This window comes from Buteo buteo, chromosome 20 (genome assembly GCF_964188355.1).
Source record: "Buteo buteo chromosome 20, bButBut1.hap1.1, whole genome shotgun sequence".
NCBI lineage: Eukaryota > Metazoa > Chordata > Aves > Accipitriformes > Accipitridae > Buteo > Buteo buteo.
The window spans coordinates 26,627,053-26,650,467 of NC_134190.1; the positions used below are offsets into that span (position 1 = coordinate 26,627,053).

Genomic DNA, 23,415 nt, shown 5'->3' on the forward strand with positions numbered 1-23,415 from the left:
CTTTCCCTGCCTCCAGAAAATTAAGCTCATATCCTTGATATTAGGAATAGTCAAACCAATTGAACCACCTAAATGAGTAGACTTCAAGTAAGCCTAAACTGACCTTCTTTTAGGCTTGCAGAAATTATGTTGAATTATCAGTGAATTTTCCTCCACGGGGTCTCTCGCTCCCTGTCTGGATTCCTGCCAGCATCTTCTACAGAAGGCACAGCACAGCCTGTTAGGGGGCAAATGGATGAAAGGGGAAGGCTGCCCACGAGGTATCTGCAGCCTGGCTGGAAGCAGTAAAAGCAGCATGACTCTGAGATTTCTAGTCCTACTTCTTGGACTCGAGAAACAGCATCTGTTCATGCTGCAAGTACTTGTGAAGCGGAATTCAGGTCCCATTTTTTCTGGTAATTTACATAGAATTTATGCCAGAAAAAAAGGTTATTTCTGGTTTAAAAAAAAGAAAAAACAAACCAAACCGAGAACCTATTGCCATTTTCTGTTTGTAGCATTTTCTCTTCATGGAGGTGGGAATTTGCTGACGTTCTGTGTGTGGGTGTTCAGGTTCTCTTGATCACTTTTTACCCCAGCTTGTTTCATGTAGGGCTCCAGTGTGGAATTCAGAACAACAGTAAAAAAACCTCCCAGAAAAATATTGTCCAGACTACGGGTTTCTTTCCATACAGATTACTAAATCTCCTAAGCTGTGGTTACCTGGGGAGCACTCGGAAATGAGCAGATAAAAATTGTGCTGGGAGAATGTATGTGCAAAGAGTGATGATATTTCTTCTGCTTTGTATACAGAGTGAGCAAGGGAAGGATTTTAACTTCTTTCTGCTTTTGTTTTCTGTTTTTTTTGGTTTTTGTCACAATTTTCAGACCGTTGAAAACTGTGTGTGCATTTTGAGGAACCTCTCATACAGGCTAGCTGCAGAAACATCTCAGGGACAGCAGATGGGAACAGATGAACTTGATGGATTACTCTGTGGTGATGCCAATGGGAAAGACGCAGAGAGTTCAGGGTGCTGGGGGAAGAAGAAGAAGAAAAAGAAATCACAAGATCAGGTAATGAGAGTTACTTGCAGCTGTATTGTGAGTAGTTGAAGTGCCCGTCATTTAAAACATAAATAATTAATGCACTGTATTAGAAATAAAGCGCACGATGCGTAATATACAAAACTGTTACCTTTGTTAATTAGCTGAGATCTTAAAGCAGAGTATGGCTCTGGATTAACAAGTTATGTTTGCTTGAGAAAGTTGTACTTTACGTGGTGGCACCTGGAAACTGTAGTCATGGGTATAGTGTGAACCCCATAAATACTGCAAAATGCTCAGTCTGTTAAAGGAAGCCATTTATAATGAAAAACATAAGTCTTAACATTCAGATGTAATCTGCGTATACTTCACACTGTACTTCCACACAGCCACACGCGTGTAGAGAGGCCTTGATGCAAGCAGAAATCGAGCTTATATTTGTATACTTCCGTGCTTCAAAGTTAGTCTCGTACTCTGTCTCTACATGTTGAAAGAAAACTGTACAGGACCGAATCAAGCAATACGAGTTGAGTGTTAAAAAAAGCATGCATATTTTGACATATTTAGTGTCGTTACCAAACAAAGATTGAAAAGTACAGTCTTGATCGTTTCCTCAAGTTATTTGAGGTGCTGCGGGTTTTTCTTTTAGGTGCGTTGGCTTTCAAAACGTGTTTCTCTCCTTGTTTTCCCATTAGCAGCTTAAAATTCAGGGAATGCTGATGGTATTTTGGAGAAGGACACTGTTGTATCAGTACACATGCTAAACAGCAATGAGAATGGCTACTGATATATGAACTTTTTTCAAATGGCTTGTGCTGGCAACAGGTAGTTCTCCATCTCTTCCTAGACTTAGTCTTTTCCATTGCCATTTATTTCTGTTTCAGATTGCTCAAAGAAAATATTCATTTGAGTAAGCAATTAGGTGCACAGGGTATTTGAACAAATTATGTAAACCAGTATCGAAAACATTCCTGAGTTCATAAAGGCAAATTGTGTTGATGTAGAAAAGTTATAGAAGTGTTGACAAGCTAAGATTCAGGAACTGAAAACCGCAGCACTCATGACTAGTAAGACTTTAATTTCACCTACTCTTCTAGTTAAACACTGCAGTCATCAGATAACTGGAATTTATTATGGCCTTTTGTTGTGATTCCTGTATTAGGCTACAGTGAGATAAAAAGTGCCAAAGCAAACTAATTTTACCCCATAAAACAGTCATCTTCCCTGTTTCTGAATTAACAGTTCCCACACACTACACTGGCAGTGCGGGAACAAAACGAGCGTGTCTGGATATGAACGGGTCACGCTGCAACTCGCCTTTCTCCTTTGATGCTCTGTTTACCAACGCACGCATGCGCACACATGCTCTGTAATGTGTTTTTTAACTCTTCCTTTTATATTCCTTCTGTGATTTCTGGATCTCGGGTTCATACTTGTAACTCTGTACCCCTGTTTCAATGTTCCTGTCAGGCTTCTCTGTACTTTAAAGGTTCCCTATAAAAGATCTTTCTCCTCCTCCAGGCTAAAGAACTAATCTCTTTTGGCTCATTTCCTTTACAATATATGTGCTTCTGCCTGCTCTTAGATATCTTTAGTCTGTTTCTATGAGTGTTCATTATCAGCATGCAGCATGGTGAAGGTCTCTTCAGATCTGCTTGTGTTTGTCTAATGGAAGGGTTTAATATAATTTTTAAAATCCAAAGAAAAGTGAAACTATGCACATATTTTCCAGTTTATGTTCACTAGGCTTTTCTGCGGCAAGGAAATAAATTAACTGTTCCCAGAACTAATTTTGTGGTGCACAGGACCACTTTGCCTTATAAACACTAGAAATATTTTTCTAATTATTTTTTCTCCTTTCATCTCATTTCCTTTAAATCTGGACAGCCTACCCCATCTTGCTGTGTACCAGTTCTCACCTGTGGCTATTATTCAGTTCAGGAGTCTAAGGGAGCCTTGTGAGCCTTCTGCAGAGTGTGTTATTCTCACCCCATGATCCTTGGCTGTTGTTGACCATAACAAACATATTTTAAAATGTTACCGAGTTAACTAGAATGTTGCTAAAAACAAATGTGACTGAGGTCTATCGGCAAGATCACCGTGCCGGAAACAGCTCTCCCAAGTTACCCTCATAAATGGAAAAGAAAAACAGGAGAATGTTTTCCATGTAACTGTGCCTTTATATTAATAGTGTAGAACTTGACCTCCTATTCAAACTGGGGTAAGGGTAAAGGTAATTTTTTTGTCCATTTATTTTTTCAAAAATGAGTACACAAGTATATTAAGTTGGCTTTCTTTCTGGAAACCACCCACTCCAATTATGTTAAAAAAAAAAAAAAAGTTCTTTCTGCTTCTTTGGCTCTGTCATTGTCTTGCAGTTTTTCAGAACCCCAGTAGATTCATGCCACTGAAAAGTAGGAGTAACTGGAAACCCAGATCATTTTCTTCTTCTGGACTGTGTCACAGTCAGGAATACTCTGGATACTGTTTCTATGTGTCTCAAGAAAAGTCAGTATTCTTGGGTGTTCTGTTGGGATTGTTTTTTTCCAGGCAAGAGTCTCTAACAACAGGATCATCTTGCAGTCCTCAGGTTAGTCAGAATTCACCCATCTGAACCTAAGTTCATCAACACTTTCTGCAGGAGAAATTTTCATGTGTCCTTTCACTATGTGTTGTCTCCCTATGTGCTGAGTGCTGCCCTGTGTATTGCATATGTACGTACTCTTTTACAGTAATCTCATCTTTTTCTGCAAGACTTCTAAATTTTTCCAGGTAATGCCTTTCATAATCTCTTTTCAACGGCAGTGCTTAAGCTGCTACCTGCTGCTTGTTCTGTCCCTCAGAACAGATCTCGTGCTCTCCTTGGGATGCTGTTTTTAGAGTGCTCATTCCTTTAAGTGCCTCACCAGGGAAGCTTTTATGCTCTGAAATATAATATAGTTCTGAAGATGATGCTAATGATAGACAGTGCTTTACATGTAAATAACGAAGGCATACCTATGGAATCTTCATAGGATGCAATGATCCACAACATCTGAAACACTGAAAGCGCTGTACACCACTATGGATTTGGAACCTGTGGAAGGAAACCTCAAAGAAATGGAAGATGATAAGTATATTAAAAGTAGACAGTTACCGGGTGCCCTGTGAAGAGATGGCATCGAGCTTCAGGCTACTTTTAATACATCATGCACGCTAGACAATACAAACCTAGTTACCTGCAGAGAAGTTCTTCACAAACATAAAACCAAATCTTTCTTTGGGCTTACTATTGTGGTCGCTGACAGATGCACCAAGTGGAGTTCAGCCTAGTATTAAAACTCCGGTCATTTACCTGTGTGATTCCTTTAATACTTGAGAGTTTTGCCTTTCCCGTCCAGCAAAGCACAGGGCACAGACACATCTCTAAGAGTTGTGACACCTCAGTACAGGGGAGTAGTTTCCAGTCCTGCAGCCTGCTACACTTTGTCCCCAGAAAATATGTGTTGAGGGCATAGGTATCGTTCTTTTTTTGGCAGTGCATGGGGTTCTTGTATAATAAAATTGACTGTTTCAGTCTTCCTCAGAAGATAAGGTTTACAAAATAGCATGGGGAAAAATGTTCAGATTTTAGTGACTGCAATTTTGAAATTTTCCTTTTACAGTATACTTCTTCGGTCCTTCACTTAGCTCTCAAGTGTGTATTTTCTTGAACTCCTTCTGAAGTGACTGATATGGGTATTGATGGGGTGGTCAATTTTTAAATAAGTGTTCAACTTGACTAAAAGCTACTAGTAGCAAAACTACTGCAATTGGACAGTAAAACCAGATACATCTATTTCAGACAGCAGCTGTGGATGCAGTTGCAGTTTTCAATACTTAAAAAAAAAAATAATCCCATACACAGCTAGGGAGTTTGTTTCTTAAACCATAAAACAGGAGAAACTTTCTGTAACACTAAGGTCACTTTCTCGTTGGTTTTCTCTGTAAAGAAAGTAGAAGTTAATTTCTTTGGTTTATGATTTATCCAATTTCAGTAAAAGAACCAGGGAGTTGCCACTAATCCTTACTTTATTTCTTATTATGCAGCCCATTATATATGCATGTGGCACTATGTCATTTCTTTTCCTTTCTTCACTAAGAAGGAACAGGCTGACTTCTTAGCTTCATGCTCCTCTTGAGTTCCCCATCTGTGATCATTCTTGTCAACCCAGAATCTAGCCCGAAATCTGATTTTTGATTGGAAGTGACACTTTTGAAATGAACCTGACCTTCTCTTTCACCTTCTGTCAGGAGCCTTAAGGTATAACAGCAACATTTCAAGTTATATATCATTATGAATTGACTGGTACACCTCTTCAGCATGCTTGCTAAATGGGCTGTAAATTCTTCTATCCAGGTGAAATAGCAGGTTTAAGGCAATAATATTTCAAAAAGAATAAAAAATAAAGCTGTTAGTTGTACCTTTTCATGTGGTGAGACCACTATTTTGCCAAGCATATTTAAATCTGGGTTTAGCTAATCATCTAAACTGAGATTAGGGACGAAAGGCTTTGTTGCCAGTATGTTCTGCTCAGGAAGGATGTTATTTCCCCTTGTTGCTTCCTTGTGTTGCACAAGGTGGCTATGCCAAGTGTTGATTAGCAAGAAATCAACTATCTCAAGCAGCTCCTTACAGAGCTTCTTAGTGACCATTTCTAAATTCTTGCTTGCCTACACAGAAACATCTCATATACCCTGGGAATCTCTCAGTATCATGTATGACCAAGTTGTTTTCAAAGCCAAAACTACAGGGTTATTAAATATATTTTCTATTTGTCAATTTGTGGAATACAGCGCAAAGCCCATTAGCTTCAGCTTTGTATGGAGAGGAGAGGAGTGAGGAGAAGGAGATGTAGTGAGATGCCAAGGACTGTTGTCCCTGGATTGAACTCCATCCTGGTTTATTTGGGAGGGGTCTGGTTTTAAGTGAAGACAAAATGCACAGATCGAATAAAATTATTCTTAGCTAAGTGCAATAATATAAAAAAAAGTTGAATAAAGACATCAACAATTATTTTAAGAATGTAATATATAATCTGAAGTATAATTTGGATTTATTCTTATCTCAGATCAATAATAAAGATTCAAAACATTGGAATGGTTTGAAAGCATTCCAAATACCTTTCCCAAAATTGTAACCGTGGTTACATCAGCTTGGGGAGGTTACTGTTATTTATGCAATAAACCGTATCCAAAAATTGCCCAGTTTTGTTGGGACTATGTGTTGCTGGACCACAGCAGCTCTGCCCTCTCCCACCCTACTCCTGTAGTCTCTCTGTCAGGTGACACCTTCATTTATATTCACCACCTTTCTTTAGGCCTGGATGTCTAAACTGAAACTTGACTTGCTTTAAGTAGTGACATTTCTGCCTCCTTTTGTATCAGCTGCATGGATTCCTATCACCCCTGAAAGCAAGCTCTGTGATTTTGATGAATTTTTGTTGCTTGACTTTAGATTTCTGCTCTTGACAGCATTGGCCAACGCATCTCTTGGACAAGGGTTTCCAAAAGCGGTTGTTGGACTGATATGCCTAAGGACAGCTGGCATACACTGCCACAGCCACTAAGATCTGCAGGGTGAGAAATCATTGTCCTCTCAGGGGGCCTGGTAGTTTAAACATCTTTGGCATTTCAAAAATGCTTTTGGTGAGCACTGTTTCATTGCCAATATAAATTTTGTCACTGCTGCTACAAAGAGCATAGCCACAGCTTATCAGACTATCTCAAACATCTAGATCATTGAAGAGAGACAAAGATGATTTTAGGCATTGCTGGGATTTTTCTGAGTTTTTTCCTAGACTTTCTTTTTTAAGTAGTGGTATTTTGCACAGGCTGGGGAAAAGTACTCATATTTTAAAAATGAAAATAAAACACTGTTGTTTTGTTATCAGAGGAAAGCATCTTGTCGTGTGATACTCCTTAAAGACAAAACCCACCAACCTGAGGTTGTTAGTACAAAAAACAAAATACAGAGAGTGCACTTCTCTTACTGAGTTGAAACCTTCCCTGGTATTCACTACAATTACACTATAAACATGGATTTGCTTTTATTAAAATGAGAAAGAAGGTGTTAGATAATCTGTTGTGCAGCATGGAGGAGTATCTTGATGAGTGATGTTTTTTTCCTCTCGAAGTTCCATAGTAATGTGAAAACTTTGGAATCTTTATTAGAGTACTCTTACTCTCAGAAGTCTGTTGTTCTTGAAGATCTTTATATTTGACTTTTTATTCTTCTTGACTTTCATCTTTTCTTTGCACCAGTTTCAGGAAATGAGAGATTTGTATCTCACCCACATAACAAACAGTTTGTCAGCTTCTACCACAATATATGTGGGTAATTTCGGCTGAAGGAGGGAAGCCTGGAAGGAATATTTGTTTATGACTTTTTTTCTTCCTTAGCATAAGCTAGGAAGAGTAATTGCATCCACAGCCTACCTCAAATAGACCTTACTGATCATTCCTGATGGTCTGCAACAATACAGTAACTGTTCCAGTAATTCACTGGGTAGAGTTGTTTAGCACGCTGCCTCGGCTCATTAATATTGAGCAATGAGAACTACAAAGCAACTTCTGCCATGCCTTAGCCACCGTTTGAGAAAACGGGCTGTAATACCGTTTCGTGATATTTTTTTCACTGAGTCAATTGATGCTTCTATTTACGAAATACGAAATAAACGGGTGAAGATCAGGTAAACCTCCTTTGCAATAGCTTCTTTCCTGACCCATGTCAGTCTTGCACGCCCTGCAACAGTCGGGCTGTACGGCTGCAGGCGCTGGTCTCGGCGACACGGAAGATGCCAGAAGCCATTAACCCCTTCAGTGACGAGTTAGCCAAGTCCGCACATGCAGGAGCAGAGAGGAGCTGACACACGGAGACAGGGGGTACGTGACGGGTCGCAGTTGGTTGAGCCCTCTACCTCCAAGAAGGCGGCCGCGGTGCTGTCACCCGTTATCGCACGACTGCGAAGAGGCTGCCTATCGTGGTTTAACACGTATATTCCGCGTGGTGGGCAGCGACACCGTCCCCGCGTGGGCTGCTCAGGGCACGCGCCCCACGCCTGAAGAACGGCGCGGGGCGTTACCCGGTGTCGCTGGATTTACTCCGTCATCACTGCACGTGCGCGTGCGGTACCAAAGACTTCCATCACCCTCACAGGGACTGTGAGGCATCACGGTGTCTTGAGAAAAAGGTACTCCTCCACAGTGGGTGATAAATTAATGCAGTTCTGCTAAAAGTGAGTCACAAGAAGGGCAGGGAAATAGAGTAATCTGTCTCACTTTTTTTTTTTTTTTTTGTAAATGTTTTCTATTTACTGGGCAGAATGGCAAAACCACATTAAATATTAATTTATCTGCAAGTATAATTTCCAGTGTTTTATATATACCAGCACAGCATGAACATATTTACAGCTCTATTTGTATCAGCTGATTTTCAGCAGTCCTTGGGATTATGAGTGTAAATACCCAAGTTTAAAAAAAAGTTACATCCCCACATATGCACAAAAGACCTGATACATTTGGTACATTATATGTACTTTTTTCCCTGAAATAATATAGTAAATACCCTGTGCAAACACTGCTCAGTTGCATAACGCGTCCATAATTCGTGCAATGGATTGGAATGAGATGGATGAAGACCTGAATGTGTGCCCTTGGATATCCCAAGTCATTCATTAGTGGACTTACTAAGGAACAAAGTCTAAATCTGGTGTGAGGTCAGGTTTGACCTGTAAGATATGTTTCTCATTTGTTTTCCAAGAAATTCTGACAGTGCAAATGATTGAATTCCGCGAGTTAAAATAAGAAGCAGGTTTTAATGTATTTTTTATGAGCTGACGAGAAGTCATTTCTGGCAGGGATGGTGATTTATATGGAGAAAAGAGGAGAACAGTCACATGCAGTGAAATCAACCTATTGGTTTAAAGGCAGAAATGTATTAAAAAATTCAAAGGCACAGCCCTATAATAGTGTCATTTAAAGGGATTGTTTCTCCAGAAGGCAATTTTCCTGTAGTTTCTCAACCACCACTGAGTATTGCTGTGCCAGTTCTTTTAAACTATGGTAACTTTTGTCCAGTGCAGTGAGTTTCATAACTGAGCAGCTTTCTGGTTTTCTGCTCCTGTGTATTAAATGGACCCACTAGGTTTCCGCTTTGGTGTTTGTTCTGCTTTAATTTAGAAGAAAATAGTGGTTTTCATTCTCAATGGCAGTAATCTAGTAAGACCTTGTTAAAATTAAGTTATGTTAGTTGTTATTAGATAAGACTTGATTGATTGTCCCTTAAACTATATGTAGATTTTTAAAGTTAGCTTAAACAAAATTATGATTGATACTTCCTGCAAATGAGAGATTCTAGGTCTTTCCCAGTACAAGTATTGTTGTGTTGTTTGACTCATAACTAATTAAATTAACTGTTGCAGATCTAAACAAGGAATTAATTTGGCTTGTGCTGTCTTTGTATGTCTAGTAGATGTTTAATGTTATGATACACGTTTTTTATCTACATAATAACAGTAAGCTCTAACCCAAGGCATTAAAAGGTTTATTTTGTATTGTATCGTACAATCTGGACATGTCAGAGGTGTTAGAAAATAAATTATTAAAAAGTCAAGGCTTGTTCCTAACAGTGGTATTAAGGCTATGAATTTTCGAAATCCCTTTACCTGTACAAAGCAAAGCAAAATATACTTTACATATATAGATAGAAATCACATTTAAAATTTCATTAAAAGTCCATTCCACACCTTACTTTTGTTTAAAAAAAAAAAAAAAAAAAGTCCTTGAATTTCCTTCTTTTAAGATGTTTCATGCTTAGGTGCAAGTATTGTGCATTCCACTGGAGAAGCGAGTCACTGTTCTCCTGAAATAAAGTTTCTCTTTCTGGTAAGAGTCGGGTTCGTGCAATAACCTTCTTGGTGTCCAGGTTTTAATATTGCCCATTTTGGATATCAGACTATTTTCATGGCAAAACTATGTGATGAGATGGAAAGTCTGTTTTGTGAGAGGTTCTGCTGACTACATCGGAACCTCAGACCATACGGCTGGCTGGCTGTATGGCTGTATGGTCGATGCCTCCGGCACTCGTGCGGTGAGAAGCCAGAAGAAATTACTCAGTTGAGGAAGACTTGTCTCACTTGGATCTGTCAGGGGATGGAGTGGAGGGCTCATGGCCTTGAATGATTTAGTTTTCCACAGTAGTGGTTTGTGTTGGTTTTTCCCTCATGAGAAGAGAGAGGATGCGGAGAACTGAGCAGGACATGGAAAAGGAAAATCTCTTCTTCCCATGCAAGTTCTAGATTTGCCTCTTAAGATACATTCACGTTCATTGAGCTTGTGTTCCCACCCAAAAAAATACATGCAGTGAAAAGTGGTTTCGTTATGTCAGCTAGCTAAAACGCTGTGATTTCTGCCAATGCTATAGCTCTTCTGTAAGGAGTGTTGAGTAGGAAATTTGGTTTCTCTACGAAGAACCACATGATATGCTGAAGTTGAGAACGGCTGCTTGCAAGCAGATGCCTTCACGCACGCACACGTAGAGGTTACAGCCTCAACTGAGGCAATTCTTGAGTATTTTGCCGTTCCTTGCTGACAATCTGATTTCTACTTTCCAACAGTGGGATGGCGTAGGACCTCTCCCAGACTGTGCAGAACCACCCAAAGGAATCCAGATGCTGTGGCACCCTTCAATAGTCAAACCCTACCTCACACTTCTTTCTGAGTGCTCAAATCCAGACACGCTGGAGGGGGCAGCAGGGGCACTGCAGAACTTGGCTGCTGGGAGCTGGAAGGTAGGAATGTTAACCTGATACGTATTTCTTTTTCAATTCGGAAAAAGCCCTACAGATAACAGCAAATTGGTGATAAATATGTATCTGAATGCTCCTGGTAGTGGAGTAACCTTCTGTTTTCACAGAACTATCTGCAGTCAAATTTGAGATAGTATTTTAAGTCCTCTGAATTGATACAGATAGTCGTGTCATAACAGAAGTCAGCAGACAGCAGTGAAAATCATATTGGTCGAGTCAAGTATGAAAAATTGCCACTGAAAACCAATATCCAAATGAGGAGCAGCAACTTCTTTATGAATCTGGGTGACAGAGCCATGAAAAATGAGCCAAAAATATCACCAGTGACAATCAAATGAAACAGTACTGTTTTGTCACTGCAGAAACTGGTTGACATCCTCTCTCTTAAGAGAAACCAGGCGAGAGGAGAGCAAAATATAAATGATGTGACACCAGCACAAGTAATCTTACCATCTACTTTTTTTAAAATATGAGACGTTATTAAAATACATGGACAATATGATTAAATATGTACAATAAGCAAGGAAATGCTAAATCAAGGCACTTTATTCCAGCTAATCCCACTTTTCAATTATATTCAAAAGATCCATTTTTCTCTCATGTATTATTTGCAGTGAATTGAGAAAAAAATTTAAGAACTCATTTATTAGGTTTTGAAAATACTCTAAATTTGGAACAAATCAGTAAAATTCAAGATAACAGTTGAGCCAGGTTTTCTTTTTAGGGCAATTCATTCATTGCTTTCCTGATGGTAAACTGGTTTGATTGGGTGAATTGTATAAATATAATGCATTGATTTTAAGTTAACTCTCAGTGGGAATTTTTCTCATTTACTATGAAAACACATATGTATGGGAAAACGCAGTTATCAAAGTTATGTCTCAGAAGGTATCCTGTTTGATTTTAAGCAGTTGGGCATTAGTATGCGATATGTAAATACCATTTTAATTAGGCATTCATTTTGAAATGTTAGTCCTGACGCTAATAAATTGCTTTTTTTTCCCATAAAGTTTTATTGGAAGTTGATTTGGCACATTCAGTAGATCTTCAGCAGCGTGTGATTTTTTTTTTTCTTTTTGAGCACTGTGTTCCACCAAACTTATAAAATGCCTTTGACTATTGCTTTCAGTGACGTGAAATGAGTAACAAATTATCTGTCCAGTGATTTTTGTCCTACAAAATGCTATGTATACACTGCGCCTGAAAATCATTACACTTTTATTATTCTCGTATTGTAGAACACATCAGATTGTGTAATCCTGGCATAGAAACAGGATAAATGTGTTTTATCCATCTGGGAATGGGTGTAGTCCTGGTCCAAATGAGAAAACAATGCATCCATATTTGCCGGGACTAATAGGAGTGCTAAAATCCAAGCGGTGCCCCTTCTCCCATTTCTAATAAATTGTATACCTGTCATCCTTTAGTTGGCAGAAGTGTACAGGGAGGGGAAGGAAAGCTCCACAGAGCTCTTTGGCAGGTGCCGGGTTAGAAAAACTGATTTGAACTTTAATACTATCTGCACTGATACCATGGGAAAAGCTCAGTTGTTCTCATGTTGCTCTATTTTTCTAAAGATTCACCAATTCCATTACAAGTGATGTGCAGACACAGAATGAATATCCTTAATTTCACATGTCATACTAGCCATTTTTGTGAGGGGAATAATCCTCTTTGGGGATTACATAAGCATTGATGTTTCCACCTTTTGACCTCTCTTTTCCACTGCTGCAGTCTTCTGGATAGAAAATGACTGAAATAAAAGACAGAAAACTCTTAAAGGAAGAGGTTATTCCAAAGGGAGATTTTCATTTTTTTAGTTCCTCCAAGAAATTGTAATTGTATAAAGAATGGGAAAAGATTTATTTTTTTTTTAACTTGAAATCTTTCAAGAACTTTGTGATGGGCTGAAAGAGAGAAAAAGAGCAAACTGCATGAAAATAAATAACGTTGCTATTAATATTAATAGCAATGGCAATTGTGGGGCGTTTCCAATTAGCATTATTTTAATGCCAGAAGAGTCCCAGAATATATGAGGCAGCCAGTGCACCAGGCATGCCCCCACACTTCCGAAGATACAGTCTCTTCTGGAAAAAAATACAGTGCAGTTGATACACTTGCATAATTCTTTCCTAGCTGTTTCAGCCTTTTGGTTCCTCTGGTATAAAGCTGTCTAATCATCTTCGGTGACCCAGAGGTAAAGCTTTTACCACAGGCAGAGCTTAGCCAATGCCGTTATGAAGGGAAAGTGAGCAGATAAAAGGAAGCTTGAATAATTTTTAAAAAATAAAAAATTGTGTAGGGGATTTAGATAAACGTCTGCCACTAGAATTAACAGATGATATGTCTCTAAATCCCCTAGACTGCTTTTGAAAGTTTCAAACACAAAAAGAAGGCAGCAGTACGTAGCTTTAAGGATTAATAGCTGAGAGAGGCTGAAAGTTTTCATTATTTCAAGGAAAATAGTTTCTCATTGATACACACACATAAAATCAACACATGCACATAATAAATCTTAATCTGTAGGACATTTTTAGCACTGTTTCAGTTGCAGGAATTCCTTCTAAAGCCAAAAACTAACAAAAAAGAAAAAAGTGTGACATACATATATTTCCATATAATTTTTCTATGTCAAGCTTTGGACCAAAGTCTTGCCATATATTACCCATCTGCAAAGTAAGCTTGTTTTTTTTTACAATGGCTAGGACGATATTTTGTCTGTGCAATTATTGTTAGAACCAAGACAATTTATAACGAATCAAAAAAGGAGCATATCGGTGACAAATACATTAACAGGTCCAAATGAAAGTTTACCATTAAAGCAGGGTACTGATCTGAGGTGTGAGGAAGGATATTTTCAATGTGAGAATTTAACCTGGGATAGATCACCTCTGTGTATCTTGACTTTGATGTATATTCTGAAGAAGAGATTGACAGCTTATACAGAAAGCAGAACTCATTTTGGAAGAGGCTGTTTCAAGTGAATGTGGAAATTCGTTCATCTTGCTCTTCTGCACCAAGGTGCCATTATATAGGGAGGACACCGGTATTGGAATCTGAAGGAACCAAACCCATGTCTTTCATGGAAAAGTACACGCGTATCCTCACAGATCTCTCTTTTTTTATTCATGTGCTTACTTGATGCATCTATGCAAAATACAAATGGCCCTTCTGGAATAATATATATGGAGACAGCCAAATAATGTGAGCCTTTGGGGGAGATTTGACAAATTAGTTTTCCATGTCGCTGCCAGGATACCACTTTTTAGGTCTGACTACTGCTTTGCGCAGCGGTCTGTGATACTAGCAGTTGGTCACTGCGCGTCCCCCTCCGGCTGGGCGCGATGGCCACGAGCAGTGGGCACTCCAGGGAGGACGCATCTAACCTACGGCCAGGTTCTCAGCGCTGTACGTGCGGACACCTACCCGCTTCTGCAGAAGTCAGCTGCTCCTTGGGGCTGGGTGGGTTTCTGTTTGAGGGGAGTCATTGCTTCCCAAGATATTTTCTCCCATCGAATCATAACTGGGGTAATTTCACTGTATCCTAAACTTCCTACAGGTAGAAGGAGCAACACATAAAAAGGCCAGCCATTGCTTTTGGGTTTGCTTTCTTTCATCGCCACTCCGAGATATTTTTTTTTTTCCATAAGTAGACTTTTTCTAATTATACTTAATATGAGCTTGTATTTTAAAGCTGCTTAGTAATATGAATTAAAAATCTAGGCAAATACATTCCTCATCAAGCTTAGCTGGAGTTTTCCCTGAGTGAGTAAGGCTTGAGACACACCTTTGGAAGCAGTGGAGACTCTTTACTTCCCATTAGGTATCGACTTTCATTGGGAGCTCTGTTAGTTTTCTTTGCCACTTCATTTGGGTTTAACCAAGTTTGTGCAAAAACACACAAATAAAAACAGGAGGTTTGCTGACTCACTCAGCTGTATTCTGAAAATACTTGCCTGCTTATTAAGAAATTTCTTTCACTGTAGCACTTCAAACCTGAAGTCCTTTCTGCAACCTCATATCATTATTTATTTTAATATCTTGGATTAAAAAAATTACAAGGTATAAAATTACAAGACTCATCCAGTAAAAGGAAATCTCCATAGATCTTTTTATATGTAGTCTGGCATCAGTATTTTTCCTTAGATGGTGGGAATAAAAGTGGAAAGTTCTTTTTAGTTTTCACCTTGGTCAATAGGCTATTAATACATTAAATCTACTGAGCATGTAAAAAGTTATATGCAAAATGTCCTAGAGTTAACGATGTCAAGAATCCAAGGTTATGTCCCTTCTGAACAAAATCTCCCTCTCAGGAAGAGACACTAGGATATCTGTATATTACTATGTCTGTCTATATGTATCTGACAGCTAAATTTAGGCGGATGTCAGTTTATCTGCAAGAGACGTTTCTGCAATACCTGCTGCCGTGAACTCATAGAATCACAGAACGGGTGAGGCTGGCAGAGACCTCGGGAGGTCGTCTGGTCCAACCCTGTGCTCGAGCAGGGTCACCTACAGCTGGTTGCCTCGGACCTTGTCTAGACAGTTTTTTGACTGTCTCCAAGGCTGGAGACTTCACAACCTCCCTGGGCAACCTGTGCCAATGCTCGGTCACTCTCACAGTGAAAAAGCATTTCCTGGTGGAAACCTGCTGTGTTTCGGTTTGTTCCCATTGCCTCTAGTCCTACAATATTATCTTTTCTATTACATGCAGTTAAAAACACAGAGATGTCACCACAAGTAGGATTTCCTTAGTTTTGTCAAACCCTTAAAAATAATTTCTTCAGTCATGTGATCCTGTTTTGTTTCTAAAATATTATCATAACTTATATGGGTAATGCATACCTTTAGAAAACAGAAAACAAGATCTGCTGTGTTTCTGTTGGCAATGTAATGCCTTACATCAGAACAGGTAGCACACCTCCTCTGGGCCTTGGTTAGTCCCTTCTGTGTGCCCAGGCTTCTGTCCAGTTACTTTGCAGGCTTTACAAATTATCCTCATCTGCTTTAATGACAGTATGACCAGCTTCGTTTTCCTGAGTGTCTGTTCATAGAATAATAGAATTGTTTAGGTTGGAAGAGACCTTTAAGATCATCGAGTCCAGACATTAACCCAGCACTGCCAAATCCACAACTAAACCATGTCCCTAAGCATCACGTCCAAATGTCTTTTAAATCCCTCCAGGGATGGTGACTCAACCACTTCTCTGGACAGCCTGTTCCGATGCTTGACAACCCTTTCACTGAAGAAATTTTTTCCTAATATCCAACCTAAACCTCCCCTGGTGCAACTTGAGCCCGTTTCTTCTTGTCCCATTGCTTGTTACTTGGGAGAAGAGACCGACCCCACCCCGCTCCAACCCCCTTTCAGGTAGTTGCAGAGAGCGATCAGGTCTCCCCTCAGCCTCCTTTTCTCCAGACTGAACAACCCCAGTTCCCTCAGCCGCTCCGCATAAGACTTGTGCTCCAGACCCCTCACCAGCTCCGTTGCCCTTCTCCGGACACGCTCCAGCCCCTCCATGTCTTTCCTGCAGTGAGGGGCCCAAAACCGACCACGGTACTCGAGGTGTCACCTCACCAGTGCCCAGTACAGGGGGACGATCCCTGCCCTGCTCCTGCTGGCCACGCTGTTCCTGACACAAGCCAGGATGCCGTTGGCCGCCTTGGCCACCTGGGCACACCGCTGGCTCATATTCAGCCGGCTGTCGACCAGCACCCCCAGGTCTTTCTCTGCCGGGCAGCTTTCCAGCCGCTCTTCCCCAAGCCTGTAGCGCTGCGTGGGGTTGTTGTGACCCAAGTGCAGGACCTGGCACTGAGCCTTGTTGACCCTCATACAACTGGCCTCGGCCCAACTTTCCAGACCCTTCTGTAGAACCTTCCTACTCTCAAGCAGATCAACACTCCCACCCAACTTGGTGTCATCTGCCCCTGAGTTGCCTGCCCTTTCTTCCAAAGGTCATAAACTCTCTTTTTTTTCCCTGAGTTCCAGCCAAAGCTCTCTGCTCAGTGAGGCCAGTCATCTTTCCCACCAGCTCGTCTTTCGGCACATGGGGACAGCCTGTTCCCGCGCCTTTAAGATTTCCTTTTTGAAGAATGTCCAGCCTTCCTGGACTCCTTTGCCCTTCAGTACTGCCTCCCAAGGGACCCTGTCAATGGGTCTCCCAAACTGGCCAGCCTGCCCTCCAGAAGTCCAAGGTGGCAGTTCTGCTGACCCCCTTCTTCTCCTTGGGCTCCTTAACATCAGAAACAAGTGCTGCTCTATTTCAGTCTTGCAGTCGTCTGAGGCCATAAGATTCCTTAGCTAGTTCTTTGTACCTCCTTTCCTTTCAATTCCATGTTTGATCATACTCAGCAGGGAATGATAAAGCTCTTTGGTTAGACAACTGAATGTCCCTGCCTTTGATCCCCAACAGGTACAATACCCATGTGAATGGGGTTTATGGGTCATTGGCCTGATCTCTTGAGATAGCTAGATGCAATCTCGGTCTTTGTTCCTTAAGCAAGCAACTACATTTATTTTCTTAATTCCGTCCTAGAGAAATCTGACTCTCATGGGAGCAAGAGCTCCATTAAGTAAATTATTAGATAAGGAAACTGAAAACATAAAAGGGACTGATTCAGTCACAAGGTCAGCGGAGCTACTTCAAAGAGTAGTATGAAAAGAGTTTCAAGCTCCTTACCATCCAGACTCTTGCAGATAATGAGTAATTATTGTCTAAAATAGCAGACATCTGGGTTATCAATCTTCCTCTTATCAGGCAAGGACATATTGTGGGTTCCTTGCCAGACTTTTCCGATGACTCTAGTTATTTGCATATTAACCCTTTGGAGTTTCATCAGGCTATTCCAGAAGAAAGTTTTTTGGATTACAGTGAAAAGGCTTGCATTCATTTTCTCCAAAATACTAATATTATCAATCCTTATGTGATAGGAGGGAGAAGATGGCTTATAACACATCATATAGTCAACAAAGGCAAACTTTTTAAATAACCAATGCTTTATTCTGTCAGGAATTTTACCTGGGTGGAATCCTCCCCTGTAGATGAGGCAGTATCAGTTAATACAGGGAAATGTATTGGCTCTATAGGAAGGAAAACAAGATTCAAGGGACAGGACAATATTCAGGAAGCAAGACCTGCTGCTGCAAACACCCCTATCACAGACTTCATGAGGAGATCAGCATGGACGTCAGTTTGTGGAGCAGGAGCACAGTAGCCCATGGCCAATTCATGCTCAAAGTAACCCCTTACTACATTCAGTCAGTTTGCGTCCCATGAGATGTGTTACTTTTGTCTCAAAGCCTTTCTTTTTTTAATGATATTAGGTACAGTGTTTGGAAAAGTCATTGTAATGGTTCTCAGATCAGTTTGAATACACAGTACATACTTGTACTGCAGAACCAAGAATGATGACTTGCGATGGCAGTTCCTTCCAAACTTTACCTTTCTCAAACATTTAAGATATCTTCTGTTAACACCATTTTCATTTTCTCTAATTTATTTATTTAACTGTATACCTTTACCTACCAGATTTTTTCCTTTCTCTTTAAACTTGACTAAGGTCATGGAGCAAGAGGACAGTAACCAGTTAATACTTTTCTCTTGTCCCAGTGCAAAGATGTAGAGAACTTACTGGTGGCCTACCAGATGGGATCATGTCTGAGAACAGAACACTGCAGTCAGGGAGCAGAAAGTCCCTGGGAAGTGCTTGCTCTCTTCAGAAATTGCAAAAAGATAACCAAGATTTCAGAGCCTTGCTCTCTGTCAGGTGGCATGACTTCTCAGGGATCCCAGTAGAGTTATTTGAGTAAAGTAGATCTGTAATTTTCTAAGTGGAATGTAAAAATGTAAAAATATTATCTTTTTTTTTTTCCTGATGCATGTATTACATTAAGTATGATCAGACAAAGAGGAATACTGATCTTTGATTACTCACTGATCTTTGATTATTCAACATGCAGTTCTCTTCCATGGTCTATTGTTCCACTGTTAGCAGACAGCCCCTTTCTAAGCCTCTCCTAGCAAATTCTGAGTCTCTCTAATCTTCCTGGTTCTGTTGGTAATTTAGTTTACTTTGTCATGCTTGCTGCCCTGATTTGGCTTTCATTTTGCAGTTTATGCCTCAGCAATTCCCTTTAATGTTTGGTATCTCAATAGTCTTTGAGTCACATTGTTGAACTGTACCAAAGCAATGCAGATTCTGGTCAAAACTGAAGTATGTGATGGTGAAATATTCTCAAGGTACTCTGGTAACATTCATGTCAGTGGCAGGAAAGTGAATGCATTCAAAATATCAAGCATGTACAATTGTTGTTATTCCTTGGCGGGGGGGTTGTGGCTTTATTTTGGTGGGGTTTTTTCATTTTCATTTTGTGCTGGAAATGTCTTCATTTTTTGGTTTGTTCTCCTGTGGTGGTGATTCATAGGAGAATAAAGAAAACCATATGAAACACTAAAAGGAGTTAACTGCCTATAAGCTTTTTAATTTTTCTGAAAAAAATAAGTAAGTCTTATCTAGATTAATTACTGCTCTGTTGAGTTTCAGCCTAATGTAATCTTAATCCCTAGAGGCGTTCAGCTCTGGAAAGGGTCCTTTATAATAACTGTGACAAACTAAAAAATAATTTTCCGGTTTACTGTCTTTTTCTACTTAATTACTGTGACAAAAATAAAAAGGGAACTACTAATGAGAGTGGACATAGAGATGCACGAGGTACCTTCAAAGTGATGTATAGTAGTTCTGCCCCCCAAATTCAGTTACCTGTTAAGAGTATTCATGCACAGATTGTGACTCCTGTGCTTGTCTCTGATAATTTAGCCACAATCTGATGCAACAATAATGATTTTATTTTATTTTTTGGCTCCTTGTTCCCTCTAAAGTGTTTGCTGTTCCCATAGGAGCCCTTTCTCTTTACAAACTGAACAGCTATTTGATCGTTGACACTGCCACTGATTTGTGGAATAACAGGATGATTAAGTATATTGGCAGAATGCCTCATTTACCTACTGAAAGGCAACAAACCCTTTGTCTCTTTTTTATGATTTTTCATCTCTTCTCTTTTGTACTTCACTGAGCTCATATTAGCAATTGACCTGCAATGTGGAAACGCGGGTGCATTTCACGACAGCTTTAGGCAAACAAAAGGATCATCAGTATACGCAAGAGCAAATCAATTTTTCCATTCTCTGCGAGAATAAAATAGCTGTTTTGAGGCATCTCAATTTGAGCGTTCCTGAAATCCGCACAGCGCAACGTGATTGCTTGCAGAGACTTGTCCTAATTGGCAGCTTAAGGAAAGAGATACAGACAGTTCTTACCACTTTCCACATGGGAAGTTCTCCAGAGACTGTTGAAACAATTAATAGACATTTCTGTCTTTCTGCCTAAGGTGCATGACTTGAAAACGCAGATGAAATGATAGCAAATCACACATTGAGGAGTCTGTGAACTTCTCCCCAAGCGGATGACATCCTCTGGAAAAAGAGAGCTAGGGGAGAGGAATGCACAGGGGAGAGGAGAGGTTTCGTACATACTTTCCTCTCTTTCTCCCATTGGTTTATGTATGTGTGTGCATCTGTGCATCTGTGAGACATTATATCTGGATTTTTCCCCTATGAAAACTTTGGGGCTGTATTTTTTACTATTGTGATCAAATTAATTGGTTCATTACAGATGCTGAAGGCTTGCATGTCATTTTTTCAGTAAGGAGGTTTATATTTTCTCTTTTTTTCATACTAAGTTATTTCAGTGTTTATCCTACAATGTCTTCTACTCTCTCTAGAGTTAAAAAAACTTTCTTAATTTGTTTCTTTTAAACTTTTGTTTTGGAATGGATGATGGAAAGACTACAACCCAAGAAGTCCATTGTAAACCTGGGTTTCATAAAACAAGTGCTTGTGTTTTCCCTTGCTAGCTGACTAAAAAAAAATCAAAGGAAAACTGTTTATTGAGTGGGTTTATATGGAGGTTTTTATAATATAGTGAATAATCTGTAAGATCATTTTAGATTCTCTCTGGTATTGAATAGACACAAATAAGTTTTTTTAAAGCAACAAACACCCCGAGTGATTCCCCACGTAATCCGTATTGGAGGTGCTACATCCGTGATGTCCTTTCGCAATGAACAACAGCACCTTTCCGTACACTGTCTGCTAGCCTGAACTCTTACTCAGCCAGGCAGGCTCACTCCTTTCTCAGAACAGTCTCACTGCTACCACGACCTCTCACTCCGGCAGTCACCTTGTAATCACAGCAGGCACAGCGGAGGCCTCCCCTGGGAGAGGCGTAGAAAATCCAGCAATGGGAGTTTTTCAGCGCAAAGAACTATTGCTTTGGGTACTCCCAGCTACGGGTGAGAGTGTGTTTAACTGGCAGGTAAATATGTGTTTATTAAAACAGGAAGCTTAGAAAGATTAATTTGGTGTTTTCATAGCATCCCTTATATTTAATACCCCATTAAAATCAAGGTATAGGAAAGAAATTATTTTTCAGCAGATACTTTCTGTTAAACTCACTGATCCTTAAGATGTGTTTTAGTTTTTTTCTGATGATTATCCGATACACTGGTTCTAGAGAAGAGACTGGGGCAGAAAGCACAGAATAAGATCAATCAAGAATGCTGCTACCACTTCTCTCACCTAAGAGCTATTTGCTTCGCTGCAGAAAATGATGGCACATTTACGTTTTAGACGTATTACATTATTGTGCTCAGTGATGCCGAGAACCTCGTGTCCCATTTACCTGACTTGAAAGCTTATCGTAACCATTATCACTTTTATCTACAGCAAAGTCCAGCCAGCTGGCTTTTGTTATGCATAGTTACTACAGAGGAGAAATAATAAAATAATATTCTTTAAATGCTGGTTTCTTTTCCTTTTTCCCAATTTCCCCTGAATGACATCACCTGAAATGAATTTGTACTCCAGATAGTGCAACACTGCAGCCCTTGTCTGTCTCTGTATTTACTTTTCTTATCGTAAAATATATTCTGGCTTTTGCTATTCAGGGCACTTGTCTATAGTATAAACAGATGCTAGCGTTTAAAGTGAGCACTTCAGCTGTGGTAAGTAGAGGCCGTATGCCGAGGTTAAGCATGGTCTGCTGACAGTGAGCGTGCTTACCTTTTTCTAATGCTCTGTTTCCTGGAATTTGTTTTTACTCTTTCTGTTTATGGAGGAACACTATTGCGATGTAACTGTTCTTTAAGGTGCGATCTAACTGTTCTTTAAGGAAGGTTTGTCAAAAGAGAAGGGTCATCATGATCTGAAAATCCTAAGCCTTATTATCCTAGTTTCTGAAATATTTGCAATATTTCAAAGGCTAAGCGCTTCCAGAATTTTGTCTTCACCTTCCAGGTACGATGGCAGGATAAGCATCCATGCCATAGCACTAAAAGGAGGGAGAAGCTCTGCTTCAATAAATTCCTTTCAACTATCGGTACAAGGGGCATGAACATGAATGTGAACTTTATAAAAATTCCAGAGAGGAGTTCAGGATGTGGGGAGGAATATATGCCTAGCAGATGGCTTGTTTTGAAGCGGGCTGTGCTGAGAAGACCTGCGCCTCCTGCAGGTGCCCAAACATCTCAAATTGGCAATACCTGTAGATTTTAAAACCACAAGGTCACAGTTTTGGTCTTGTTTACATTTTTTCCGACTCCTGGACCCAACAGTGGAATGAAAAAGAGGATAGCATAGTTAGTCTTTCATCCCTTCAGGTGCTGGGAACCCCAAGTTGTGCAGCACTGGATGGACCTCCTAGTCACAGCACGCTGCACAGATCCCATCCATGGAGAGGTTCACTGGCATGATAGTCTTTAGAGCTCTTAGAGGATGTTCTTAAACAACTCTATTCATCATTTCTACTGTCAAACAATACTGAGAACATGCTGCTTCGCTTTGAGATAAAGACAAGGGCATGCCAGTGGTGTCATGACCAGCTGCCAAGTGGGAGATGCCGACAGGCTTCTCTGATACGATGAGCCACGGGGTTTATCCTGCAGCCATGTGGTACACGCAGGATGGCACAGCACAGGCCTGCGCCTCCCTCGGGTCAACTCTTACCGGGAACCTCTAACTCCACCATGTACATTAGTCTCCCGGTTAGGACCACTACAGGTGCCAAAACCAGACATATAGGTGTCCTCATTTTTCCTTCTGAACAAGTTGACAATCACAAGAGAAATTACAGCAGCATTTTCATGGGTTTAGACTATGTAGTTCTATACTAATAACAAAGAAACCTCTTGAACGTGTTTTGTAATATATATATTTTGTAATATAAATTTTGTTGTTTTAGCAGTGAACAAGCATCATTAGATGTTGCATAGGAAATGCTGATGCAAAGCAAGCGGCCTGCAGGCTTGGGCTGTAAAAATGTAACCAGGTGTGCTAGGAGTAAAGTCAATTCATCATTTAATTTCTCTGCCACCATAAAAAATCAGTGCAGACTTCCAAATCAAGTGGTTGCCTAGCATCATAATGCAATTATTTCCTGTCTTTTGAGTTTAAATCCACATGTTTCTGTTACCCTTACTCTGTATCTGTTAGAAACTCAGATGCCTTGC

General features: G+C 40.1%; 1 protein-coding gene across 1 annotated transcript in view; it reads left to right on the forward strand.

Annotated features, from left to right (window-relative positions):
* The window catches only part of CTNND2 (catenin delta 2), a 654,700-nt gene that overhangs the window by 556,631 nt on the left and 74,654 nt on the right, over positions 1–23,415 (forward strand). The window contains exons 14-15 of the mRNA XM_075052197.1: positions 868–1,053; positions 10,659–10,832. Of these exons, the coding sequence (XP_074908298.1) occupies positions 868–1,053; positions 10,659–10,832 (360 nt within the window). The remainder of the gene's footprint in view (positions 1–867; positions 1,054–10,658; positions 10,833–23,415) is intronic.